This window comes from Mus caroli, unplaced genomic scaffold (genome assembly GCF_978045245.1).
Source record: "Mus caroli unplaced genomic scaffold, Mus_caroli_1 scaffold_5, whole genome shotgun sequence".
Taxonomy (NCBI): Eukaryota; Metazoa; Chordata; class Mammalia; order Rodentia; family Muridae; genus Mus; species Mus caroli.
The window spans coordinates 67,350,878-67,369,319 of record NW_028227260.1 but is presented as its reverse complement, the minus strand read 5'-3'; the positions used below and the strand labels follow the sequence as shown (position 1 = coordinate 67,369,319).

Genomic DNA, 18,442 nt, shown 5'->3' with positions numbered 1-18,442 from the left:
AGAGCAGGCTGGCCTCGAACTCAGAAATCCACCTGCCTCTGCCTCCCAAGTGCTGGGATTAAAGGCGTGCGCCACCACGCCGGGCTATGTTGTCATATTAAGGGATACTTTACAAATGTAGCTTTGGACAGGGAGGGAACTAGAGAGCCTAAACTCAGGGATTCATACTTTCCCTTTTCTCTATCCTTCCTTAGGGAAAAGAGGGTGGAAGAGAAAGGGGGATATAGTAATATAGAAATTAGAGGAATAGACAAGTAGGGATAGGCTATTAAGTTTACTCTTAAAACATTACATAGTCATATCTTACATTGGTAGAAATCTTTACAGTTAATACAAATTGAAGCTATAGTTTTACATTGGTATGCAATTTATAGATTGATGCAAATTTTTTCCATGATTTTAGAGCTTTATTGTAGAAAGTCAGAGAGAAAGAGAAGGTAGAAAAAGAGAGGCCAGCCATGGCTAAGTGGGGAGAGGGGGGGAAGGGAGGGGGAGAAGGAGGACTAGAGATGAGGATAAGAGAGCTAAGAGCTTAAGAGCTGGTGTAGATTTAAGGTTTTCATTGGTGTGACTCATATTTGTCACAAGATTTATAGTTAATATTCCTTGATAGGCATTGTGCTTGTGCAACTCATCTAAGAATACAAGGCTTGGGCCCAGACCTTCTAATAACTGCCATTACACATGATTCAGTAACATAAGGGAAGGTCCAGATAGAAAACTCATGGTTCTGAGTTCATTAAAATTCAAAATATTTCAATTAGAAATAGCAGAGAGTAGTCAAGGGTTAACAGTTCAGATTACCTTATGTAAATAGTCTTCAAAGCCACCTGAAGTACACAGACTATAACAGTTAAGGCCATTTCATTACTAATAATCATTTGACTAGAGACATGTCTAATCCTGACAGCACACCCTTGGTTCAAAGAAGATTTGAGCAGCTTCCCCTTCAGGCAAGGTTGCTCTCATGGCAAGGCAGCCACTGGGCAGAAATTGCTCATGTCATCTACAGACAATACTGTCTAGAGAAGGACACATTTTGCAGAATAGTTGACAGGGTTAGTGACCCTTCAAATTTCTGCATTATAAGTCTGTCAGAGGACTTCTGGGAAAGCAGTAAGCATTTGTAACTGCTGAGCCATTTCTCCAGTTCCCCAAATAAGTGTCAATTAATTGCACAAAATAACTGGTGTTATTATGACATCTAATATGCACATATAAGGTACTTAAATAATATTTATTTTTATATCAGATTATACATGTTAGCTTTTTCTTTTAACATGCAAAGTAACATTTCCTTATAAATTTTTCATATATACTTGGGGTTGGTTGACCCTCTCCCCACCCCTTCCTGTCCTCCATTTTCCTGTCTTCCATCACCATTTAGAACTTTCCGTACTTGGTATTCTTCCTTTTACTTCTTATTTATGTCTATATGTGTTTTTCCCACATGTACAAGTGTGCAACATATGTGTGCCTGTGAAGGCCAGAATAGAGTATTTGATCCCCCTGGGATTGGAGTTAAAGACAGTTCTGAGCTGCCATGTGGGCGCTAGGAATTGAGCCCACATGTACTGTGTAGGCAAAGCACACACAGAAAAAAGCCTTCAAAGCCTGCCACCAGCACCTCCAGCAAGGCTCCTCCTAAAGGTTCCAAAACTCCCACAAATAGCACCAGCAACTGGGGACCAAGTGTTCAAATATGTGACCTATAGGGGCATTTTTCACTATGGCAAGAGTTGCTGTATGTGTGGTTAAGAGCACTGGCTGCTCTTCCAGAGGACCAGGGTTCAAGTACCAGCAATTGCATACATGGCAGCTCCCAACCATATGTAACTCCAGCTCCAGAAACCCGAACACTGTCTTTTGGCTTTTGTGGGCACCAGAAATATATGTGGTGCACACACAGGCAGGGAGCACTCATATGTGTAATTAAAATAATGTTCTTGTTTCAAGTACACAGCTTAAAATCATTTAGTACATGTATTCTTTTTTTTTTTTTTTTTTTTTTTTGGTTTTTCGAGACAGGGTTTCTCTGTGTAGCCCTGGCTGTCCTGGAACTCACTTTGTAGACCAGGCTGGCCTCGAACTCAGAAATCCACCTGCCTCTGCCTCCCGAGTGCTGGGATTAAAGGCGTGCGCCACCACGCCCGGCTAGTACATGTATTCTGTTGTGGTAAGTCATCAAAATACCATTCTGGTGCTTTTTTTTTAATGGTGTGTTTTGAAACGGTCTCATGTAACTCAGTTTGTCCTCAAGCTCACTTAGTAGCCAAGCTGACCTTGAACTCCTGATCCTCATGCCTCTACTTCTCTAGTCCTAGGATTATAGACTTGCACCAGGGTACTTTCTTCATTACTGTTATTATTGTTGTTGTTATTATTATTATTATAGATTTGTCTCTTGTATGTAACCCACGTTGGCCTTGAACTTAAGATCCTCTTGATTCAGGTTCCTGAGTGCTGGGATTACAGATGTACCATGTCTGGTCTCTTTTGTTAGGTTTTTCATATGAATAGAATACACTATGTAGTCTTTATTGTTTTGAGACAAGGTCTTTTCTTTTAAAAGGGTATTTTAGGGTGACCCAAGAAGACTAAAGGAAATTTTCAGGTCCCCTACTGCTTTAGTCCCAGGCAGTTGTGAGGCACTGTGTTCAGTGTCTTATGTAACCCAGGCTTACCTTGAACTCCCTTTGTAATCCAGGATAGCCTTGAACTCCTAACCCTCTTGTTTCTACCTCCCAAGAGCAGGGCTACATGAGCCAGCACTCATTTTACATGGTGCTGGGACTCCAACCCAAGATCTTGTGCATGCAAGGCAGGCATTCTTTCAAACAAGCTATATCTCTAATCTAACAAATACATGGTCTTTGGAAAGTCCTTTCATTCATGACATGCGTTTTGTTTTGATTTGTTTGTTTTTCAAGACAGGGATTCTCTGTATAGCCTTGGCTCTGCTGGAACTCACTTGTAGACCACACAGAGATCCACCTGGGGCAAGATTTTCCTTACCCAATTACATTAAAATATTAGTACAGCAGAGGGCCTGTGATTGGACAGAGAAATGGGAGGCGGAGCAAAGAGTTGCAAGAACGGAGAGGGACTAAGAGGAGGAAGAAGCCAAGATGGAGGCAGACGGACAGGAGGAAGATCCCGATCCCGCGTGGTTTTAAATAGCCACAGGTAGTTATGAATATCATGTAGGGATAGAATAATTGGGATAACTTGTCTGATCTAGGTGGGCAGCTTGTATCATTATCAATTGACTCTGAAATTATTGTGTGGGCCTCTTGTGAATTGAGAATTTTTTTGATACATAAATCTAACTTGTTAATTATAAGCTTCTAGAGTTTTGTTTCTACTGGGTTGCTGGGTCTTGTGGCCGCTGACCTTGGGGTGGACTGTCACTGCGTGGGGCTGGCTTGGCAGCAAAGGGAACTCGGGAGCCATGCATGCAGAGTAGTTGGATGGAGCGAGGGAACTTGGCAATTCTTTTTTCTTTTTTGGTTTTTTTTTTTTTTTTTTGAGACGGTTTCTCTGTGTAACTCTGGCTGTCCTGGAACTCACTTTGTAGACCAGGCTGGCCTCGAACTCAGAAATCTGCCTGCCTCTGCCTCCCAAGTGCTGGGATTAAAGGCATATGCCACCACTGCTCGGAGGCAGTTCATTTTTAATATTTCCTGCAACATCTACCTATCCCTGCTTCCTGAGTGCTAGGATTAAAGGCTCGTGCCATCATCTTTCAGTAGCTCTCTTCTTTTGAATGGTGAATATTGCACTATGCAGATGTCTCATATTTGCTTTCTGACTTCTCAAATGATGGACATTTTGGTTTTCACTATTTTTGGAGACAGGATCTCATTCTGCAGCTCAAATTCCAGGTTATGTGTGAGCCACCATGTCCAGTTTGGGTTTTCAATTTTGTTATAAACTGTAATATATGAGATCCAAGGCAACCAGGGCTACACAGAGAAACTGGTCTTGAACAACCAACCAACCAACCAACCCAAACGCCAATATGACAATTTCTGCTCTGCACAAGGTTTTCTGTGAACACGGGTTTCTGTTATTTCTGTTAGAGGGTATAACACTGTAGCCCAGGCTGCTGTATATAGCAGGAGCTATACAGCAACGCTTCTGACTCAGTTTGTTTGTTTGTTTCTTTCTTTCTTTCTTCCTTTTTTTTTTTTTTTTTTTTTTTTTTTTTTTTTTTTTTTTTTCGGTTTTTCGAGACAGGGTTTCTCCGTATAGCCCTGGCTGTCCTGGAACTCACTTTGTAGAGCAGGCTGGCCTCGAACTCAGAAATCCACCTGCCTCTGCCTCCCAAGTGCTGGGATTAAAGGCGTGCGACACCACGCCTGGCTGTTTTTCCATTTTTATTGTATGAGTATGAGTGTTTTGCTTGGATGTATATATGCGCACCATGTGCCTGCAGTGAACATGGAGGTCAGAAGAGGGTGATAGATCACTTGGAACTGGAGTTACAGGCAGTTGTGAGCCACCATTTCAGAGCAGGAAACCAAACCCCTACCCTCTGCAAGAACAGCAAGTACTCTTAACTGCTCATCTCTCCAGTCCCTAGAGATATATTTTTCATTCTCTTGGGTACAAAATTAGGAAAGGAAGAGCTAGATCATGGGCAAATTAATATAAAACCATGTTTATTGGTGTTGGGGATTGAAATTAGGGCCTATTATGCTAAGTACATACTACCACTGAGTTCTAGTACATCTCCAGTCTCTAAATCCATGTTTTAAGATAGGTTTGCAGCCAGGAGTGGTAGCACATGCCTTTTATCTCAGCACCAACCAAGGTAGGACTGCCAGAATTACATAGCAGAAAGACCTTATCTCAAAAAACAAAACAAGCCGGGCATGGTGGCGCAAGCCTTTAATCCCAGCACTTGGGAGGCAGAGGGCAGGCGGATTTCTGGGTTCGAGGCCAGCCTGGTCTACAGAGTGAGTTCCAGAATAGCCAGGGCTATACAGAGAAACCGTGTCTCACCCCCCTCCCAATTTAAAATGTGAGCCAGCTGGGGGTGTGACTCATACCATTAAAATAGTTGGGAGGCAGATTCAGTCAGTTTGAGGCCAGCCTGGTCTATATAGAGAGCATTCCAAAACAGCCCCCCCCCAAAAAAAAGAGTTTAATGTGTCATGAAGGAGACAAAGGAGATGGTGTATCGGTTAAGAAAGGATTTGAGCCGTTGCTCTTATAAAAGACAGGGGTTCCTAGTATTCACAAGATGGCCCACAACCTTTTCTAGCTCTAGTTCCAGGGCAGGTGATGCCTTCCTCTGGCCTGTGTAGGCATCAAGCAACACACAATGTCTATGTAGATGATCAGACAAAACACTTATACACACATCACTTAAAATAAAAATAAATCTTAAAAAAAAGACAAAAGCGAAAATGAGGGGCCTGGGGAGGTAGCTTTTCTAGCATGCACTGGACCCAGGTTTGATCTGTAGTCCTGCATACACCTCACATCGTGGTTCATGCTCAACATCTGAGCACCCACGTGGAGTTTGTGACTAGCCTGAGACCCTATCTCAAAAACCAAACCAAAATTAAAACCAAAATCAAATGGGGATCCAGGTGTGGTGCTACACACTTGTAATTTCAGCTATCTGTTTAGCTGAGATAGGACCCGGAGCTCCAGGTCAGCCTTGGCAATTTAGAGAGATCCTGCCTCAACATAAATTTAAAAAAAATGTTTGTAGCTTAGTGCTAGAGAATTCTCTAGTATGTATAGGTTCCATGTTCTATCCATAGCATTGCAAAAAACAAATAAGGGACTGAAGAGATGGGTCAAGGGTTAGAGGACCCAGGTTACATTTCTCAGCATCCACATGGTGACATAGTGGCTCAAACCTGTCTGTAACTTCAGTTCCAGGGGACCTTCTTGCCTCTGAGATCTTCAGGCATGCATATGGCATACAAATATACATGTGGATATGTGTGTGTGTGTTTAAATAAATAAAAACACAGAGTGGAAAGATGGCTCAGTGATTAAGAATGGTTATGGCTGGTTGGGCTGGTGAGATGGCTCAGTGGGTAAGAGTACCTGACTGCTCTTCCAGAGGTTCTGAGTTCAAATCCCAGCAACCACATGGTGCCTCACAACCACCGGTAATGAGATCTGATGCCCTCTTCTGGTGTGTCTGAAGACAGCTACAGTGTACTTACATATAATAAATAAATAAATCTTAAAAAAAAAGATGCTGCATAAAATTAATGAAAAAAAAAAAAAAAAGAATGGTTATGGCTGAGGACCTGACATGGCCTCCTATCAGTAGCCAGCACTCAAATGGGATCTGACAATTTCTTCTGGCCTCTATGGCATCATATATGCATTGAGTACACAAAAACTATGCATCCGCACAAATACCTGTAAAAAGAAATCTCTTTACAAAAATCAACCAAAAGCAAAACACACAAATAAAAATAAAGGGGCTGGAGCCAAGGTTCAGCGGTGAAGAGTGCTTGCTCTTGCAAAGGAACTGGGTCCACTTTCCAGAACTCCCAGGACAACTTCCAGCTGTCTGTTACAGAGGATCCAATGGCCTCCTCTAGCCTCTGAAATCACCAGGTACACACACAGTGCACAAACATATTCGACAAAACTTTCATATTCAAGACAGACATTCATACACATAAAAATAAGTAAATCTTAAAGTAGGAAGGGGCAGAGTATGAGTTTTAATGTATCATCATTATTATTTTGTTTTTTGAGACAGGGTTCAGTTCCCACCACACACATGGCAGCTCACAACTGTCTGTAGTTGCAGTTCCAGGGTATCTGACAGTGGCAAGCCAAGGCATATAGAATAAAGAGTACGAGAGCTTTCTGGGCAGTGGTAGTGCACACCTTTAATCCCAGAACTTGGGAGGCAGAGGCAGGAGGATTTTTGAGTTCGAGGCCAGCCTGGTCTACAAAGTGAGTTCCAGGACAGCCAGGGCTATACAGAGAAACCCTGTCTCGAAAAACCAAAAAAAAAAAAAAAAAAAAAAAAAAAAAAAAAAAAAAAAGAAAATGTCCCCATGTATATACTAAAGAGAGGTGATCAAATATAATCGCACGACTGAACTTGCTGGCAGAGACCTATAATTTCAGTTAGCTGGGAAGCAAAGAATGGAAAATTCAAGGCCTGGCCCAGGAAACTTAAGTGAGACTCTGCCTCAAAACAAACTTAAACATGAACAAGCAAACAGGCACAAAAAATGCGAAGTCGGAACTCTGAGCAGATCCTCGGTTTGGCCACAAAGAAGATGCTCCAATTCAAACAAGTGTGTGTGCCACCATGTTGATCTGAAACACGAAATAGGTGCTCAGCATGGGGCTCCGTGGTTGGTGTCAGATATCTTACCTATCTGACACCATCCACTGAGGCATCTCACTGGTTCAATATGTCTATTTAGACAAATATATAGAGTACTTAAAAAAAATTTTTTTTTAAAGATAGGGTTTCCCCTAGTAGCCTGGAGCTTAACTGTGTATACCATGCTGGTCTTACAGAGACAATTTTTTTTTTAGTTTTTTTTAACTTATTTCTAGACAGGGTTTCTCTGTTTCTCTGTGTAGCCCTGGCTGTCCTGGAACTCACTCTGTAGACCAGGCTGGTCTCGAACTCAGAAATCTGCCTGCCTCTGCCTCCCAAGTGCTGGGATTAAAGGCGTGCGCCACCACCGCCCGGTTAAGAGACACGTCTACCTCAGCTTTCCATACCTGGCAAAATAAGGTTATTATTATTATTTTGCTTTTTCGAGACAGGGTTTCTCTGTATAGCCTTGGCTGACTGGAACTCACTCTAGACCAAGCTGGGGGTTATTTTTTAAGTACAGGGAATTGAACCTATGTTGGCCAGTGAGCTGTATCCCAGCCTCGTATATTTACTTTCTGTCTCTCACTTTCTCTCTCCCCTTCACCCCCCCTGCTCCCACTCGGTTTCTTTCTTCTCTCCAGGCTTTTAAACATTTACACACACATATACATACGTGTATATTATGTATATATATATATATATGTATATATATATGTATATATATATACACACACATATAGTGCTGGGAATATGTGCGCTTAAAAATATGAAAATGTTTAATGTTTGTGAATCTTGAAGTTTCGGTTGCTCATTTTACTAAGCTTCACATTTTACCATGGGAAAATGTAAATTCAAAATAAGTAAGTAGCAGTCGTCCCCCTATCACAATTCATAGTAATGTTCCTTTGGGGAACGGCACAAACCGGAAAAGACGGCTCAAATCATAACTGTGTAGTGTGTACTGTAGCCGGTGACCCGGGGTTTCCAGAGGTCGTAGGTCACGCCGCCTCAGATCTACTTTCTTATTGGAGAAAAATCTGCCGCTCTTACCATAGCAACCAGGACGGACCCGCGCAGTTGATGGGCGGGACTTGTTTGTTTGACCAATCACCTTCCACTTATCCAGCCTGATCTTGGGCGGACCAATCAAAAACATCAAAGGAAGTAGCCATCCCGAGATCAAAGGATCACGTAGGACGGCCCGTCCTTTCCCTTTTCTTTTTTCAACTTCCGGTAGCCTCTGGTTGGGTCAGGGAGCGCTGCAAGTCACCAGTGTGCGACTGACGTATTTTTTCTTTCCCGCCCATGGGCCCAGGGTGGGCTGGGCTGCTGCAGGACGAGGGTGGCGGTAGCCCTTCCGCCGTCATGTCCGACACAGACAGCGACGAAGATTCGGCTGGTGGAGGCCCATTTTCTCTAACTGGGTTCCTGTTCGGCAACATCAATGGAGCAGGGCAGTTGGAAGGCGAAAGCGTCTTGGATGACGTGAGTCGTGGGCCTGGGGCGGCGGGTGCTGTGGCTAGGGAGAACTGGAGACAGCGCGGGAGGGCTCGCCTCAGAGGAAGGATGAAGAGGAAAAGTCTTAAGAGTCAGTTACTGATGCTGAGGTGTTTGCTTCGGAGTCAGTTACTGATGCTGAGGTGTTTGCTTCGAAGGTAACATTCTCCTTGCTTGGTAGGAAAAATAATAGTTAACTCTAGTAAGGTTATCAGAACCGCCACTTAAAGACTCTTGGAACTCTGCTTTTTCTGGCTTTTGCTGATCCGAATGGCTCCAAAGCCAGGACTACGGATGGAACGTGCGTTGTTCGGAACTGATCTGTATGGAATTTAGCAGATTTCCTATACAGTTCTTGAATGTGATGTTTCTTTGAGCAGCCAGCACTTCATGGAATAATTTCTCAGATGGATTTGTGACTTTGTTATGAGCAAGGGAAATATACTTTTGTAGGACCTTCAGGTTTAGTTGTTACTTTCGACCCTCATGCTGTCCCCTTTTCAGGAGTGCAAGAAGCATCTTGCGGGCTTGGGGGCTTTGGGTCTTGGCAGCCTGATCACTGAACTCACAGCAAATGAAGAATTGTCCGGGAGTGATGGTGCCCTGGTAAATGATGAAGGTGAAGTGTGGGCCATGGGGAGGACGGTGTGGGTCGGGGGAGGAGATTAGCCTGTTGTGCACTTTTCAGTGGGGATTTTCTAAGGAAAAAGATAATTACTTGCTTTCTCTTTATTTTTACTTTTTTTAAAGATTTATTTATTTATTATATGTAAGTATACTGTAGCTGTCTTCAGACACTCCAGAAGACAGAGTCAGATCTCATTATGGATGGTTGTGAGCCACCATGTGATTGCTGGGATTTGAACTCCGGACCTTCGGGAGAGCAGTCGGGTGCTCTTACCCACTGAGCCATCTCACCAGCCCTACTTGCTTTCCTTGAGACGTCTCCCTTTTTATCCATAGGATGGATTAGGAGTAGAGAGGATGCTGTGGACTATTCTGACATCAACGAGGTGGCAGAAGATGAAAGTAGAAGATACCAGCAGACAATGGGAAGCTTGCAACCCCTTTGCCACACAGGTGATTCTCTCTCTCTCTCTCTCTCTCTCTCTCTCTCTCTTTCTTTCTTGTTTTCTAGCAATGGGTCTTTCAACCATAGCCCTGCCTGTCCTGGAACTCATTATGCATGCAAGATGGTCTCAAACTCATAGAGATCCATCTGCCTCTGTTTCCCAAGTGCTAGGATTAGACATGTTCCCCTCTATGAGGTATTCTTTAATGTTGCAAAATTGGCCGTGTAGTACATTTTCTTCCTGAATAAGTCTGTTTTGGGCTCTGTCTTGTGTATTTGATCTCTGCCATTGTTCTTGTCTGCCAATACATTTGCTCTGTATGCTGTTTCCACTGTCAATTCAGTGCCAAGTAGTAGGTATCCTCTTACCAAATTCAAGCTTTTATTTTTATAATGTTCAGTCTCAAATTGTTGATTAATGACAAGGGTGAAAATGATTTCTTGACATGTCATATATTTAAGTGCCTGTAGATTTGATATAACTATTCTTAGATGCTTTTCAAAGCTAAAGATGAAAACAAACCCACTCTTTGCCCTTAAGACTTTAAGATTAAGAAGGGTTATGTTTATAATCTCATGTCAATGAGCAAATGTATTTTGACTCAAATCATTCCCCTATTATACTTCTTTTTCTTCAAAGCATAAGTGTTTTCCCTGCTGTATTTTAGAATAACAGTCCCAGAGTTGGAAGAGGTTTATTTGTTTGGCCTCTGCCTCTGGAGTGTTGGGATTAAAGTCTTGTACCACCACACTCTGCTTTTATTTTTTATTTTTGAAACTTTTTTTTTTTTTAGGTATGATGAATTTTTTTTAATTTTTTTATTAGGTATTTTCCTCATTTACATTTCTATTTTTGAAACTTTTAGGCCTCAAAATTGAGTACGTAGCTGAGGTTAGTTTTGGAACTCCTTTGATATTCCTGCCTCTACCTATCAAGTTTTGGGATAATAGGCATGTGTAACTTGGGAGAGATTTTTTTTAATTTATTTATTATTTATTATATGTAAGTACAATGTAGCTGTCTTCAGACCCTCCAGAAGAAGGAGTCAGATCTCGTTACAGATGGTTGTGAGCCACCATGTGGTTGCTGGGATTTGAACTCTGGACCTTCGGAAGAGCAGTCGGGTGCTCTTACCCACTGAGCCATCTCACCAGCCTGGGAGAGATTTTATTATTTCTGTTTTTGTTCCCTTTTGTTTCATATTCATAGTTTCATTAGCTTAGTATATTAAAAACAACAGTAGCATATAGTAGGAATGCTCAAAGCTTTCTGTAGGAAGAAATAACATTTTATTAGGGAAGACATTAGGTAGCCAGTCAGGTTGCATGCAGTACTGGGTGAAAGTGGAGATCAGCATTTCAAATACTGCTTGAGGCTGTCCAATTGAGAAAGCCATTGCTTGCAGTAAAAGCAGTCCCTCTGGTAGGGACACTCCCCAGTGTGCTTCTCCGCTTGTCTGATGAGCATATCTAAGGGCGGAATTTCCATTCACATCCTAGCTCAATCACACATACGACTTCTCAGTGTGTGTTCTTAGATGGTCTCTGATGAGATAAGGCTTTGCAAAAGATTTCTCATGATAACCACATGTACATAAGTAGGACTTCAAATTGTGAGTCTTTTTTCTGGAGAACATGGCTCTGGGTCTTGAGGTCTGGATTGTCTAGAAGAACCTAGACAAAAGCAGAAGCTAAACACTTTCTGGAGGTTGTCTTGGGGGACAAAGGACAAGGTGAATGATCTGAGGATTCCCCTCCACTATAGAAAATGAAATCACCTGAGGATGGAGGACTTCTTCTGCTGTCTGTCCTCTGATCTCCGCAGCAGACATTCTGCCCGTGGAGGATACCAGCTGGCCAGAGTGGTTTTTCATAGTGCTTTTCTTTTCTCTTCTTTTCTTTTCTTTTCTTTTCTTTTCTTTTCTTTTCTTTTCTTTTCTTTTCGTTTCGTTCCGTTCCGTTCCGTTCCGTTTTTCGAGACAGAGTTTCTCTGTGTAGCCCTGGCTGTCCTGGAACTCACTGTGTAGACCAGGCTGGCCCTAAACTTAGAAATCCACCTGCCCCTGCCTCCCAAGTGCTGGGAGTAAAGACGTGCGCCACCACTACCTGGCTGATTTTATTATTTCTTAACTTCCTATTAGGTAAGGGAAACGTGAACTCTGGAGAACTTTAAAAATGTGTAGAACTTTTAAATGTTCTGCACTTAGCACAACTTGACTGACTTAATAAGTCAGTTCATTAGACATTGATGGGACATTTGGCATGTGTGATAAACTTTGATATGCAGTTTAGTTCCAAAAGGTAAAGTCTATTTTCTGAATTTTAGAGTCTGATCTGGAACCTCTAGCTGTTGGTTATGGTTTAGTCTTTAAATTGCTATGTAGAACTTCACTACACAAAACTTAGATGATGGTGTTCATCATTTACCTCTTCAAATTAGATTTTATGCTGCTCAGGGCATGGTAATGTAGGCTGGTAATCATAGCACTTGTGAGTTAGAGGCAGGAAGATCTGAAATACTGGGTTTTCAAGCTGTGAGTTCAAGATCATCTTGAACTATCTGAAACTCTGTCTCAAAAAAATTTCAAAAACAAACCAACCAACCAACACCCCCCCCCAACTTTTAGACTTAGCTTTTGAGGAGCAGTTAATGGATTTGTATGTTACCTTCTCCCTTAGTCCTCCTCCAAGCCTTTTTGGGAGACAAAGTCTCACTGCGTTGCTCAACCATCTCCACCTCAGGCTTTTGAGTTGCTGGGACTAAAGGTGTCATTTCTACGGGTAAATGCTGCTTATATAAACCCACCACGTGCAGCACTAGTAATTCATGAAACACAAGTAAAACAGTTATTTATATTAAGGCCTAAGCCAACTATAAGCTCAAATTCCTTTGTAGACTGTCATAATTAAGTTTTAATGAGCTACCAAAATTGTTAGTCAAACTACATAGCTATTATTTTTGTGCATCCTGACTTAGGCTAAGGGTAGGTGGTCCATCTCTGGTTTGCAGTGAGAGTTGGCAGTTTGGGGTCTGATTTACTGTCTTAACTAGGGAAGGTAAAGTGGATGGATGGGGGGCAGATTTCTATGAATTAACATCCTTGAAATGGGTGCTGTATTTGATAGAATGTCAAATGCAGCACCCATTTCAAGGTGTGCTTGCTTCCAGGTTGTCTTGTCCTTTAGGGATGCCTTCTATTATGCTATTAGTTTCCATCTTTCTTTGTACCTATCCTTTCATATTGATTTACAAATGAACTTCTTTGTAGTAATTGGAAGGGGGTCAAGGTAATTAAGACTTTGAGGAGGTACTGGAGGGTGGTGGCGCTTGCCTTTAATCCCAGCACTTAGGAGGCAGAGGCAGGCGGATTTCTGAGTTCGAGGACAGCCTGGTCTACAGAGTGAGTTCCAGGACAGCCAGGGCTACACCGAGACAGAGAAACCCTGTCTCAAAATAACTAAAAAAAAAAAAAAAAAACCCAAAACTAACATGACAGCCAGTGCTATACAGAGAAACCCTGCCTCAAAACAACAACAACAAAAAATACATATAGGCAAAACACCCACACAAATAAATACATCTTTTAAAAATATGATAAAGACAGGGGGTTGGAAAGATGGCTCAGTCATTAAAAGTACCGGCTGGCTTATTCTTCCAGACAACCTGAATTTGATTTCTAGTAGCTACATGTATTGTTTTTATGTTTTTTTGGGGATTTTTTTTTTTTTTTTTTGAGATAGGTTCTTACTATGTAGCCCTGGTTGTCCTCAGACTCCGAGATCTACCTGCTTCTGCCTCCTGAGTGTTGAGATTAAAGGCATGTGCCACACACAGAGAAGACTCTTCTGTGGTTTTTATTTTTGTTTTGTTTTGTTTTGTTTTGGGTTTTGGTTTTGGTTTTGGTTTTGGTTTTTCGAGACAGGGTTCTCTGTGTAGCCCTGGCTGTCCTGGAACTCACTTTGTAGACCAAGCTGGCTTCGAACTGAGATCTTCTGTGTATTCTTAAAGGATATACAGTACTTCTTATTACTTCTGTGGTGCTTTAAATTCTTGAAATTTGAAGGAATCTTTTTTTTTTTTTTTTTGGTTTTTCGAGACAGGGTTTCTCTGTATAGTCCTGGCTGTCCTGGAACTCACTTTGTAGACCAGGCTGGCCTCGAACTCAGAAATCCACCTGCCTCTGCCTCCAATTTGAAGGAATCTTAAGGGTATTGTATAGTATTCTTCATATTAAGGAGTTCATCTTCGTCTTCCCAGATTATGATGAAGATGACTATGATGCTGATTGTGAAGATATTGATTGCAAATTGATGCCTCCTCCACCTCCACCCCCAGGACCACTGAAGAAAGAGAAGGACCAAGATGATATTACTGGTGGTAAGTTAAAAAAAAGTATACTTCCTTTTAGCAATGAGTTTCTATTCATAAAGTCAGGCTTTGGGCATGCTTAAGGGGCTTTTAGAAATTTAATAATAGTAGTTAGAGGGCTGGAAAGAAGATGGCTCAGTGGTTAAGAGCAGAGGTTACTCTTCCAGAGGACCTGGGTTCAATTCTCAGCACCAACATGACAGCTCACAACTATCTTTAACTTCAGTTCCAAAGAATATAATGCCTTCAGACAGACATACATGCAGGCAGAACACCAGTGCACATAAAAGTAAATCTGAAAATAATATATTAGAAAAGGATTCCTCTTCTTTAAAAATTGTATAAGTGTCAAATACTGATATTGGATAGATATTTTCCTTATAAAATATTAAGAAACACATAGTTAAGAAATATTATTTTTATTTTATTATTATTATTATTATTATTTTTTTTTTTTTTTGGTTTTTCGAGACAGGGTTTCTCTGTATAGCTCTGGCTGTCCTGGAACTCACTTTGTAGACCAGGCTGGCCTCGAACTCAGAAATCCGCCTGCCTCTGCCTCCGGAGTGCTGGGATTAAAGGCATGTGCCACCACGCCCGGCATAGAAATATTATTTTAAATTAATTTAGTGCTCCTTCCTCAAATTAGGTTGCCATCACAGTTACTGGAGTGAGTTTCCCTTGAGCATTTTTTTTTTGAGACAGGGTCTTACTATGAAGCACGTCACAGGAATTTTCTTTACAAGGCCAGACTGCCTTTAAAGCTGTAGCAATCCTTCTGTTGCTGCCTTCTTAGTGCTGGGATTACATGTATGAGCTACCATACTCTGTTCCCCCAAGGCTTTCTGATGTCAATAATTTATATACTCTCATTTAGAACTTATCTGTTCAAAAAAACCAAACCTTTTAATCTGGTCATGGTAGTGTATGCCTATATTCTCAGTACTTTGAAGACAGGAAGATGACTAGATTGAGGCTAGCTAGGCCTATGTAACAGAACTGTCTCCAAAATCAAACAACTTTCTGCAATGGAGCATCGCTCATATTGAGTTGTTATCTCACTATCCGTAACCCTGTAACAGTACTAATCCTGCCATAGGTTACATGAACAGAACTTGCCTTTTTTTTTTTAAAAAAAAACAAGGCTTCACTGTGTATCCCTGGCTAGCCTGGAACTCTATATAAACTGGGTTGGCCTTAAACTCATAGAGATTTGCTTGCTGAGTGCTGGGATCAAAAGTGTATGCCACCATGCCTTGCCCTTGTTTTTTATATTTTGAGACTATGGTAACCTAAATTTTTTTGGTTACCAAAAAAGTTGGTACTTTGAGCCATTTTCTTTAGTTTGCAAGGTAAATGTTATTTGACTTTGTATGTAGACTTTATTTTTTGTTATTCTGTAGGCTTTAACAATTCTCCATCTTATAGATCTCCAAACTGAACATAACAGGGCCTGATTAATGTAAAATATTAATATAATTTTGTTATTAATCACAATATGGACACAGTATTGGTCATTTATGGAAAGTAGTAAATGTAGTAATAGTATTTATTTTCTCTCATCACAACCCTAGGGTACCAGGTCCAAGGTGAGTTTGGGAATAGGTTGGATGAGTTTTCTGGCCTGCATACTAGTAACCTGGGTGCTTGGGACTATATCTCCTGCTACAGAACCATGCATATTAGCTTAGAAGTGGGGTGTCGGCTGAATCTGAGGAAATGTGTTCATAGTTTCATGCCAAAGGGCTTTCTTTTCCTTGTTGCAGTGTCTGAAGATGGAGAAGGCATCATCTTGCCCTCCATCATTGCCCCTTCCTCTTTGGCCTCAGAGAAAGTGGACTTCAGTAGTTCCTCTGACTCAGAATCTGAGATGGGACCTCAGGACGCAGCACAGTCAGAATCTAAGGATGGACAGCTGACCCTACCATTGGCTGGGATTATGCAGCATGATGCCACGAAGCTGTTGCCAAGTGTCACAGAACTTTTTCCAGAATTTAGGCCTGGAAAGGTACTTTGTACAGATAATGTCCATAATGAAAACTGACTTATTTCAGATTCCAAGTTCTGTTGTTATAATGCTAAATATACAGTTATGAGTCATGAGACTACCACTGACATGATTGTAAGTCATGAATTTTAATGGTGTTCTTTTTTTTTTTATTATTTTAAAGATTGATTTTATTTATTGTAAGTAGATGAGTACACTGTAGCTGTCTTCAGACACACCAGAAGAGGGCATCAGATCCCATTACAGATGGTTGTGAGCCACCATGTGGTTGCTGGGAATTGAACTCAGGACCTCCAGAAGAGCAGTCAGTGCTCTTAACCACTGAGCCATCTCTCCAGCCCCCCTTAATGGTGTTCTTATTCAGTGGCAGATAATTGTTTACATAGGAACTTTTTATGCTGTATTAGATCAGTTTTTTGAAGTTATGTGTAGGAAATGTGCTACCCTGTTGCCAAGTGTGGTTGTGCATGCTTTTAATCCCAGCACTTGAGAGGTAGGGGCAGGTGGATCTCAGTAAGTTTGAGGCCAGATTGGTCTTCATAGTGAGTTCTAGGACAGCCATGGCTATGTAGAGACACCTGCCTCAAACAATAGCAGCAACAAACTTGTCCTGTTGGTGGCTGGTGAGATGGTTCATTGGGTAGAGGCACTTGAATGCATGCCTGAGGATCTTAGTTTGCTCTGCAGATCCCACAAATTGGTCAGAGAGAACCAACTCCTGAGACTTGTCCTTTGACCTCCACCCACATGTTATGGCATGTACACCTACATACACACACATAAACACTGGCTAAATAAAATAAATTTCCTGTTAGAATAAAAAGTAAACCAAGTATCTTAGTTACTGTTCAATTGCTATAGACACCATGGCCAATGCAACTTATAAAGGAAGGCATTTAATTGGATGCTTGTTTACAATTTCAGAGGGTTAATCAATCCATAAACATATGACAGGGAGCACAGTGGCAGGCATGGTACCTAAGCAATAGCTGAAGGAAAACTTATATCTGGATCTGCAGGCAGAGAATGAGACTGGGTTTGGCCTGGGCTTTTGAAACTCAAAGCCAAGCCCCAGTTACACACCTTCTCTAGTAAGGCCATACTCCTTGAGCCTTCTCAGGCAGTTCTACTAACTGGGAACACAACATTCAAATATATGAGATTATGGATCATACCTAGTAGTATAGACCTTTCACCCCAGCTACTAGGGAGGCTAAGGCAGGGGGAATCACAAGTTCAAGGTTTTCTGGGCTTCAGAGTGAGTTCAAGAACAATCTGGGCAGCTTAGTGAGACCTTGACTCAAGAAGCTAAAGACTAGCCAGTTATGGTGGTGTTTGCCTTTAAACCCAGGCAGAGGCAAGTGGATCTCTGTATTTGAGGCCAGCCTGTTGTACATAGAAAGTTCCAGGTCACTCCTATATAGTGAGACCCTGTCTCAGAAAACAAAAATAAAAGTAAGGATTGGGAATGTAGCTCATTGATAGAGTACAGATCCCTAGGTTCAAATCTCAGTACCACATCAAAAGAAGAAAGAATTGACCTATTCAGGGATAATACTTTTGTGGTCTGAACTTAGCACACCTTCATTTTTCCCCTGCAGTTGAATAGATCACTTGAGAGTTTTTCAGACACTGAATCTCTGACATAAAACTGTGTTCTATGTTGTAGGTGTTGCGCTTTTTACGGCTTTTTGGACCAGGGAAGAATGTTCCATCTGTTTGGAGGAGTGCTCGGAGAAAGAGGAAAAAGAAGCACCGTGAACTTGTACAGGAAGAGCAGGTCCAGGAAGAGGAGTGCTCAGTGGAATCAGAAGTCAACCAGAAATCGCTGTGGAACTATGACTATGCTCCACCTCCACTTCCAGACCAGTGTCTCTCTGATGATGAAGTAGGCAAAGTAGACATGAGATTAAAGTCTCCGAGGGGGCATGGAGAAAGCTTTCTAGCTTATGTCAAAGTTGTAACTAACACTTTAGCACCAAGAGTTCTTTGTAATTATCAGTGACTAATAATGAGCTAAATCCAGTGGTCTCACTTTTCTTGTAATAGAAAAATATTTGGTGGGGCAAGGCAGAGTTGATGATGCTACATTGCTAAATATTACTCATGGACAGAGCATGTCATGTTATATCCAGGTAAAAATCCCTGATCAGGAATCATCCTTGTGGT

At 41.6% G+C, this 18,442-nt stretch overlaps 1 protein-coding gene across 5 annotated transcripts in view; it reads left to right on the top strand.

Moving 5' to 3' along the window:
* The first annotated feature begins 3,170 nt into the window (after positions 1-3,170).
* Positions 3,171-18,442, top strand: part of Taf1 (TATA-box binding protein associated factor 1) — a 72,220-nt gene continuing 56,948 nt past the window's right edge. For 2 of the 5 annotated variants that reach the window (XM_085838090.1, XM_029473244.2), the window contains exons 1-6: positions 8,570-8,812; positions 9,329-9,443; positions 9,788-9,904; positions 14,155-14,274; positions 16,095-16,273; positions 17,943-18,161. In XM_085838090.1, the coding sequence (XP_085694216.1) occupies positions 8,633-8,812; positions 9,329-9,443; positions 9,788-9,904; positions 14,155-14,274; positions 16,095-16,273; positions 17,943-18,161 (930 nt within the window). In that variant the 5' untranslated portion in view covers positions 8,570-8,632. Of the gene's footprint in view, positions 3,187-8,569; positions 8,813-9,328; positions 9,444-9,787; positions 9,905-14,154; positions 14,275-16,031; positions 16,274-17,942; positions 18,162-18,442 lie in introns of those variants that run through there. The other 3 variants (XM_085838089.1, XM_021152779.3, XM_085838088.1) reach the window with 2 other exon arrangements.